At 43.4% G+C, this 9,348-nt stretch overlaps 1 protein-coding gene across 3 annotated transcripts in view; it reads left to right on the plus strand.

The window, feature by feature from the left end:
* Positions 1 to 9,017, plus strand: part of LOC110520482 (enhancer of mRNA-decapping protein 4) — a 38,792-nt gene extending 29,775 nt beyond the window's left edge. For all 3 annotated transcript variants that reach the window (XM_021597842.2, XM_021597833.2, XM_021597852.2), the window contains exons 26-29: positions 228 to 414; positions 2,326 to 2,545; positions 3,576 to 3,739; positions 7,512 to 9,017. In XM_021597842.2, the coding sequence (XP_021453517.2) occupies positions 228 to 414; positions 2,326 to 2,545; positions 3,576 to 3,739; positions 7,512 to 7,695 (755 nt within the window). In that variant the 3' untranslated portion in view covers positions 7,696 to 9,017. The remainder of the gene's footprint in view (positions 1 to 227; positions 415 to 2,325; positions 2,546 to 3,575; positions 3,740 to 7,511) is intronic.
* The last annotated feature ends 331 nt before the right edge of the window (positions 9,018 to 9,348 follow it).

Genomic DNA, 9,348 nt, shown 5'->3' on the forward strand with positions numbered 1-9,348 from the left:
CACTTTATGCAGTTTCACCCAAGAGCAAGGTCATGGACTTAGCCTAGTTTTTAACTTGTTGCATTTGTCATACAAAGCCCACTGCTCTTAACATAGATGTATGTATTGATAAACATTTGCTGTATTTTTTTTCAGCTGTTTTTTTTTTATATTGTGCTAACAGCACATCTGAATATGCCTGACAGATCTTACTGTGTCATACTGAGGATATTTGTTTTCCTCTGTAGATATCCAGCAACTGGAGACCCATGTGAAGAGCAGGAAGCAGCATGAGCTGGAGGGCCAGGACCCTATGATTGGCCAGCTGCAGCAGATGATTGACACGTTCCAGAGTTCTACGGATCAGCTGGCCACCACTGTCACAGCAAGTGTCCGCTCGGAGGTCCAGCACCAGCTCAACATGACGGTGGGAAAGTAAGTCCAACCAGGCTTTTAAACATTTTTTGTGATTGATCAGACATGCCTAATAGATGCCTTAGCAAGTAGTTTGGGTTGCCATGTTGAGTGGCTGTGTAATGGATTGGTTCAGTAGAAAAACAAACACCTTAATCCTGGGCTTAATTTCAATTGAACCATAAATTTGCAAAGCAATTAATGAAATAGCGCTTGCATTTATAGATTTTGTTTTTTAGGATGTGGGAATGAATAACTTTAAGTGTTTTGATTGTTATAAAGTGTTTTGGAAATGACACATTTTCAAGCATTTTACAGTGCATTTGAAAAGTATTCAGACCGCTTGACCTTTTCTATGTTTTGTTAGGTTACAACCTTATTCTAAAATTTATTAAAATAGTTTCCCCCCCATCAATACCCCATAATGACAAATCAAAAACAGGGTTTTGAAATGTTTGCTAATTTATTAAAAATAAAGGCAATTTCGCATTTTACATAAGTATTCAGACCCTTTACTCAGTACTTTGTTGAAGCACCTTTGGCAGCAATTACAGCCTTGCGTCTTCACGGATATGACACTACAAGCTTGGCACACCTGTATTTAGAGGTTCATTCTTCTCTAAAGATCCTCTCAAGCTCTGTATTGTTGGATTGAGAGCAATTTGCCGGTCTCTTCAGAGATGTGCGATCGGGTTCAAGTCCGGGCTAAGGCTTGACCACTCAAGGACATTCAGAGACTAGTCCCGAAGCCACTCCTGAGTTGTCTTGGTTATGTGCTTAGGGTCGTTGTCTTGTTGAAAGGTAAACCTTCACCACAGTCTGAGGTCCTGAGCGCTCTGGAGCAGGTTTTCTTCAAGGATCTCTCTGTACTTTGCTCCATTCATTTTTACTTCGATCCTGACTAGTTCCCCAGCCCCTGCCGCTGAAGAACATCCACACAGCATGATGTTGCCACAGTAGGGATGGGGCCAGGTTTCCTTCAGACGTGATGCTTGGCATTCAGGCCAAAGAATTCATTCTTGGTTTCATCAAACCAGATAATCTTGTTTTTCATGGTTTGAGAATCCTTTAGCTGCCTTTTGGCCAACTCCAAGCAGGCTGTCATGTGCCTTTTACTGAGGAGTGGCTTCTGTCTGGCCACGCTACCATAAAGGCCTGATTGGTGGAGTGCTGCAGAGATGGTTGTCCTTCTGGAAGGTTCTCCCATCTCCACAGAGGAACTCTGGAGCTCTGTCAGAGTGACCATCGGCTTCTTGGTCACCTCCCTGACCAAGGCCCTGTTCCCCCGATTGCTCAGCTTGGCCTGCCGGCTACTCTATGAGGAGTCTTGGTGGTTCCAAACTTCTTCCATTTTAAGAATGATTGAGGCCACTGTGTTATTGGGGACCTTCAATGCTGCAGAAATGTTTTGCTACCCTTCCCCAGAGCTGTGCCTCAACACAATCCTGTCTCTGAGCTCTACGGACAATTCCTTTGACCTCATGGTTTGGTTTTTGCTCTGACATGCACTGTCAACTGTGGGACCTTTATATAGACGGGTGTGTGCCTTTTCCAAATCATATCCAAACAATTGAATTGACCACAGGTGGACTCATGAAGTTGTAGAAACATCTCAAGGATGATCAATGGAAACAGGATGCACCTGAGCTCAATTTTGAGTCTCATAGCAGATTGTCTCAATACTTATGTGGAGGTTTTTTATTTTAATACATTTTCAAAAATGTCTAAACCTGTTATTGCTTTGTCATTATGGGGTAGTGTGTGTGTGTATAAGGTGGGAAAAATGTGTTTCATCAATTTAGAATAAGGCTGTAACTTAACAAAATGTGGAATAAGCCAAGGGGTCTGAATAGTTTCTGAATGCACTGTAAATATTTTGATAGTATTCCTTGTTCATATTACTGTGCCTATTTTTGTCTGTCCTACATCCAGCCTGCAGGAATCGATCCTGACCCAGGTGCAGCGCATAGTGAAGGGTGAGGTGAGCATGGCCATGAAGGAGCAGCAGGCAGCTGTGACCTCCAGCATCATGCAGGCCATGCGCTCTGCTGCAGGCACGCCCGTCCCTACCCCACTCCTCGACTACCAGGCCCAGCAGGCCAACATATTGCAGCTGCTGCAGCAGGGACAGCTCAACCAGGCCTTCCAACAGGTGAGAGTCCTGCTCCCTGATGCACCGCCATGGGCTTGGGCGGTATACTGTAACATGTATACCAGGGCATTTGGAAAAAAAACACTGGAGGGTTTTTCATTACCGTCAACTATTTCAAATGTTTTTCATGAAACTTAATATTTGTAGCTACTTTTTAAGTTGATACCTGCAGTCAACTTGTGCAATACGTTAGGAGATAAAGAAGATTAAGTTCTTCATTTCACCGGTCAAGCTTACTGTAGTTCCCCAGAACAGTTGAGCCAGTCACGTGTTTGTTTGTAAATGGCACAGTGGGAGAAAGCGGGAGCAGGTGAGTCCATAGAGTTCTATATCTATCAGTGAGTCTCTGTTGTGAGGTGATGAAGTAACACATCTATGAAATTCAATACTAAATGTTTGCCACCAGATATCTTATGTCTTTCTGCCATGTTTGAGAAGTCAAAGAACTCTGTAATCTGTACAGTTGCCATTTTTCCCCCTGTGCTTCCTACTAGTGTTTTTTTCCTCCTCTGTTCTCTCCTCTACTCCCCTCTGCTCTGTGTACACATGCTGCTCTTCCTTCAGAAAAGTATGAATCACAACTTTGTTCATTTGCTAAATTTATTTTGTTCTCTTTCACTTGTAAATGTCCACACTCACCGAAAATATCATTCGGTAGCTACTAGCTAGGCTGTATAACTTTATGAGCTGGATTTGCCTGTCTTTGCAATTAGTTATGTTTGTTTTCACTCGTTAGCATTTAGCTAAAAGCATCTGTGATTTTGCTGTTCTAATTTTGTTAGTATTCTGGTAGAGGCACAGTGGGCTTTTCTTGCATTTTTTTTGCGCCCCTTGTGTAGTATGCCGGTAATACCGTAAATCCTGGCATAAGAAAAGGACTATGATTATCAGGATACCGCCCAAGCACCTACCCATCCCATCAGGTCTCACAGCCTCTCCCTTCCACTGCATGGGGATGTCCAAGGGCATCATTTAAAATGTACCTTTGGTGTCTGATCGATCTCATCTCCTCTAACCCCCTCCCCTGTAGGCCCTGTCAGCCTCTGACCTGAACCTGGTTCTGTATGTGTGCGAGACCATTGACTCCCAGCAGGTGTTTGGCCAGCATCCCTGCCCCCTGATCCAGCCAGTGCTGCTGTCCCTCATACAGCAGCTGTCCACTAACCTGGCCACACGCTCTGAGCTCAAGATCAGGTATGCATGTGCACCCACAGGAACATGTTGTAACCCACAGATTTGATGCTCAAACTCGTCATAGACCCCTCTATGCACCCATGCTAAAACATACAAACACACACTCAGAACACATCAAAGTAAATTTTTACACACCTTGGATGTAATAAGTCGGCCATGGGCAGCTTGAGATTAGATTTTTTTGTTTGATCTTAATCGGGTTTGTGCTCTTACGGGCCTCCCGTAAGGAACACTTTTCAACCTCATTTTCATTATCTCCTGCACCAAACCAGTGTAGAGAAGGTCCTAAAAATGCTTCTGTATGACATCACAGGTTGGGATTAAAACTAAGAAACTAATTTATCAACCTGTACAACATAGAAATGCACCTATTTTCCCCATATGTAGACACTGGTTAGGTGCTGTAGATAATGAGGTCAATGAGGGTATGAGGTTGAAAAGTGGCAGAGTTACCCTTTAAAGTTGTGCTATGCTGAAATCGCAACGCAATTTCCTGGTTGTTAAAACTGTAATAGTTAGCTTGATTTCAGTTTTGTGACAAAATAAGAGTACAATGATTCTCTACACTATCTAAATAGCTGTTGAATATATATTTTCCATAACCAAAAATATTGTTTCGGCTGGTGCAAAAAATCTAAAATACAGTGCATTCGAAAGTATTCAGGCATCATTTTCCACATTTTGTTACTACCTTATTCTAAAATGTTTTTTTTCCCCTCAATCTCTACACACTACCCCATAATGATAAAGCAAGATTTTTTTGTTGTGCTAATTTATATAAATATTTCACCTGAGTATTCAGACCCTTTACTCATTACTTTGTTGAAGTACGTTTGACATCAATTACAGCCTCAAGTCTCCTTGGGTATGTCGCTACAATCTTGGCACGCCTATATTTGGGGAGTTTCTCCCATTCTATGCACATCCTCTCAAGCGCTGTCAGGTTGGATGGGGAGTGTTCCTGTACAGCTATTTTCAGGTCGTTCCAGAGATGTTAGACTGGGTTCAAGTCTGGGCTCTGGCTTGGCCACTCAAGGACATTCAGAGATTTGTCCCAAAGCCACCCCTGCATTGTCTTGGCCATGTGCTTAGGGTTGTTGTCCTGATGGAAGGTGACCATTCACCCCAGTCAGGTCCTGAGGTCTCTGGAGCAGGTTTTCATCACGGATCTCTCTGTACTTTGCTACATTCATCTTTGCCTCGATCCTGACTAGTCTCCCAGTCCCTGCCACTGAAATACATCCCCACAGCATGATGCTGCCACCACCATACTTCACTCTTCACTCACTCTTTTCCTCCAGATGTGCCACTTGGCATTCAGGCAAAATAATTAAATCTTGGTCAGCCCAGAGAATCTTGTTTCTCATTGTCTGAGAGTCCTTTAGGTGCCTTTTGGCAAACTCCAATTGGGCTGTCATGTGCCTTTTACTGAGGAGTGTCTTCCGTCTGGTCACTCTACCATAAAGACCTGATTGTTAGAGTGCTGCAGAGATGATTGTCCTTCTGGAAGGTTCTCATCTCCACAGAGGAACTCTGTCAGTGACCTCCCTGACCAAGGCTCTTATCCCTCGATTTCTCAGTTTGGCAGGCAGCCAGCTCTAGGATGAGTATTGGTGGTTCAAACTTCTTCCATTTAAGAATGGAGGCCACTGTGTTTTTGGGAACCTTAAATATTGCAGACAATTTTTGCTACCCGTGCCCAGATCTGCGCGTCGACACAATCTTGTCTCGGAGCTCTACGGACAATTCCTTGAGGATGATCAATGGAAACAGGATGCACCGGAGCTCAATTTCGTGTCTCATAGAAAAGGGTCTGAATAGTTGTAAATAAGAAATGTATCTTTTAATTTTTAATACACTTGTAAAAATGTCTAATCCTGTTTTCGCTTTATCATTGTGTGTGGATGAGGATAAACATTTATTTAGTCCATTTTAGAATAAGGCTGTAGGTCACAAAATTTGGGAAAAGTTAAGGGGTCTGAATACTTTCCGAATGCACTGTAAAAGACCTTAAAATAAAATTTTAGTTGAGCACATCGAACAGACCTACTGCTTCTTAGACTTACTTTCAAGTAGAATGATATAACTCACGTCTGAATTTGGCGGCTGAGAGTACTTAGCACCTCTGATTTAGAGCGCCGGATGTCATTTGCAATCTGATTCGACATGTTGAATCAAGAGAAAATGTCAGATGTCAGGTTGACCCTAAAACGCCCCGCCGAACAAACTGCAGATGAACGGCAGATCAACATTCGGGGGAGGGTTCCCTTAGTTCCCTGTGTGGGGGAGGGTTCCCTTAGTTCCCTGTGTGGGGGAGGGTTCCCTTAGTTCCCTGTGTGGGGGAGGGTTCCCTTAGTTCCCTGTGTGGGGGAGGGTTCCCTTAGTTCCCTGTGTGGGGGAGGGTTCCCTTAGTTCCCTGTGTGGGGGAGGGTTCCCTTAGTTCCCTGTGTGGGGGAGGGTTCCCTTAGTTCCCTGTGTGGGGGAGGGTTCCCTTAGTTCCCTGTGTGGGGGAGGGTTCCCTTAGTTCCCTGTGTGGGGGAGGGTTCCCTTAGTTCCCTGTGTGGGGGAGGGTTCCCTTAGTTCCCTGTGTGGGGGAGGGTTCCCTTAGTTCCCTGTGTGGGGGAGGGTTCCCTTAGTTCCCTGTGTGGGGGAGGGTTCCCTTAGTTCCCTGTGTGGGGGAGGGTTCCCTTAGTTCCCTGTGTGGGGGAGGGTTCCCTTAGTTCCCTGTGTGGGGGAGGGTTCCCTTAGTTCCCTGTGTGGGGGAGGGTTCCCTTAGTTCCCTGTGTGGGGGAGGGTTCCCTTAGTTCCCTGTGTGGGGGAGGGTTCCCTGTGTGGGGGAGGGTTCCCTTAGTCACATTTGCTCCTTGTTGAGCTGTATCAAACTGCAGCTGTAATGCTTTTCACCCTTCTGGCCCACTTAACAAATGTGTGTTATGGGAACAGGATGGGCCTATGAATATGGGAATAATGTCCAGACAATGACGTGCCAAGTCCCTTTAATGCTCTTTAAAAGCTCAAATGACCAGTCTCAATCCAGTTTGAATTGCACCCTAAAAACTATCAGCCTGATACTGGCCAGCTGTTGAGATCTACGCCATCTGTGGGAATGAATCTGTGTGTGGGGTGTGGCTGTACACCTAAAGGGTGTTTGCATACAGTCCAATGCCTTCATGCATGGTATTGATTGGCTGTTACAGTGCAACTGTTTTAAACCAGGTGTGTAAGATATATCACAGAAGAGATGTGCTGCTCTTGAATATTTCATATCTTTTATCATGCACATTTCATCGTTATCGCCCCCCCCAAAAAAATTTACTTTGCGTGCAATGGCTTTTAAAGGCATATCAGGTTTAGTAGAGAAGAGACCTGATGGGGGGGGGGGGGGGGGGGGGGGTTTAGCTGAAATTATAGAGTAATTGGGCACTTTGAGTGTATGGAGATTAATGGTTCTTAAACCCCAAGATTACCATTGAGTTAACTGTGTTTAGAGGTTTAAATGCATTCGATTGGGTCTACAGATATAAAATTAAAACAATCTGATGGGATTCATTTGGGTTGAGCCATCTGGATTGGATAACGGGACAGTGCTGCTGGGTGATCAGTCACAAGACAGCATTTACTCTGTTTTAATCAAGCCATTCAAATCTTTGCCTTCGGCTGCAAGGAAATAAAGGTGACTTTGTCGGTACACACAAGCCAATAACACTATTGGCTTAAATGGTATTATTTGAGTATTTTGAAAGCCCACGGTAAACTTCTCTGTCTGTATCAGTTACTTGGAGGATGCTGTGATGAACCTGGACCATGGTGATCCGGTGACGAGAGACCACATGAGTACTGTGCTGTCCCAGGTCCGACAGAAACTGTTCCAGTTCCTGCAGCAGGACCCACACAGTCCTCTTAGCAAGAGAGCCCGGCGCCTGGTGATGATGCTTCAGGGCCTGGTCAATCACTAGTTCTGTACTTGGTGCCCATCGATGGAGCCCCTTCTCTTCCTGTTCTACTCCAATACAGTTAGAATAAGGTGCAGTGAGTTTCATTGAGGTACTGAGGGGAGTGGCATTTAGTTAGAGCTGTGAGCATGTTGTGTAATTGCTCTGAACTTCCTGTACCCACGGCTCTCTCTGATGCATTATACATTGCAATTGAATGTATTTTTTGTAATCCTCATTTTTTTAAGTGGTAAAAATGGCAAGAACTGACTGGTTTTTCCCTTTTTGGACTTGTAGATTAAAGGATTTTTCTCAGTTTGAAACCCCGGTTCATCATAAGATCTATGAACCTTGCCATTTTCTTATTTCAGTCCATTTCCCTGTCATAGCAGCAAGCGTTAGAGGGACAAAAACAATCCTAAATGTAGACATTTAAACAGATGGATGGGCCCTTTATGTTCTATTATGTTTTCTGTATGTTCAACCATTCTGTTAAATCCAAAGTTCTGACTTTAGTTCAGAATGGTATTTTGCTTTGAGGGACTTCTACAGTAGGCTTTGAATCTGCACTGTTAGTATTGTAATAAAGCCTTTCTCTGCTCTTTCCTATATATTAGACTGACCATATTACTATGTAAAGAGGACAGGAGTATGCTTATGGAGTCTGAGAAACTGAAATGGCTGTCCTTGTACAGTTTTATAGGGTCATGGGCAACTTTTTTGTTGTTGTTGATGGAACCTCTGTGAAATTCACTCATGCCCCTGAAATCTTTATTTTCTTTTGTGCCCCCTTTTTAAAAAATATATCTCTCAACAGTCCTTAACATTTGTATGACTCATATACTTCCTCAGACTTATTTGAAGTAATTATCATCCATAGTAAATGCTTCTAACATATTGTTACTGATTTATGTCTCGCTTGCTTTTGGATACCCAAGTAATGTGTGTAAACCTGATGTACTTATCCTGGTCTCTAGAGGACATCCCTTTGTGAAAATGTGTGGTTTCTATATACGCTTACAAAGTCTAGTGGAAACGTACAGCAAAACTGGGGGGGTGGGGCCTGGTACAGACCTTTGACACTCCAATGTTGGGTTGCATTATGAACGTCAATTGCGCAATGCCTGCTCTGCCACTGTGGTCAGTTTATTGTAACCATTCAAGTTACACAGATTCAAGTGAATAAGACTTTGTAGGTTTTCCATCTCAAACCCTTTATGTGCTACAAAACCTTTCTATAAAGTGCCTTATTGTACTTCACGCATGGGAATTTGCCATCCACCACCTTTAGTCTGTTGTGCCATTTGTAAACCAACTATTTGCCTGACTAAAAGTTGGTGACTGGGCTTTTTCGTACCTCTCATCAATGTCTTCCTTTGCAAACAAGGGCTCAAATGGCACAGCGAGAGAATCTGTGCGTTAGGTATACAAACATTATTTGACAATAGGGGCTTGCTAGAATAAGTTTTATCTAAATTTGCTTGGGTATGTGATTCCACTTCACTGTATGAGCGATAGGATACATTTAAACCTATTCTAAACTTGTCTAGTGTATACCAAAATGTCAATCTCTGCTATTGATGTCTTGCCATCTAATTGCATGTACAGTTATTATTTATGGTGGTTCTGATGTCATCTGTTTTAAAATTCCTCAAACCTAAAACAGAATATGGTGTC

The sequence above is a fragment of the Oncorhynchus mykiss genome, chromosome 1 (genome assembly GCF_013265735.2).
Source record: "Oncorhynchus mykiss isolate Arlee chromosome 1, USDA_OmykA_1.1, whole genome shotgun sequence".
Taxonomy (NCBI): Eukaryota; Metazoa; Chordata; class Actinopteri; order Salmoniformes; family Salmonidae; genus Oncorhynchus; species Oncorhynchus mykiss.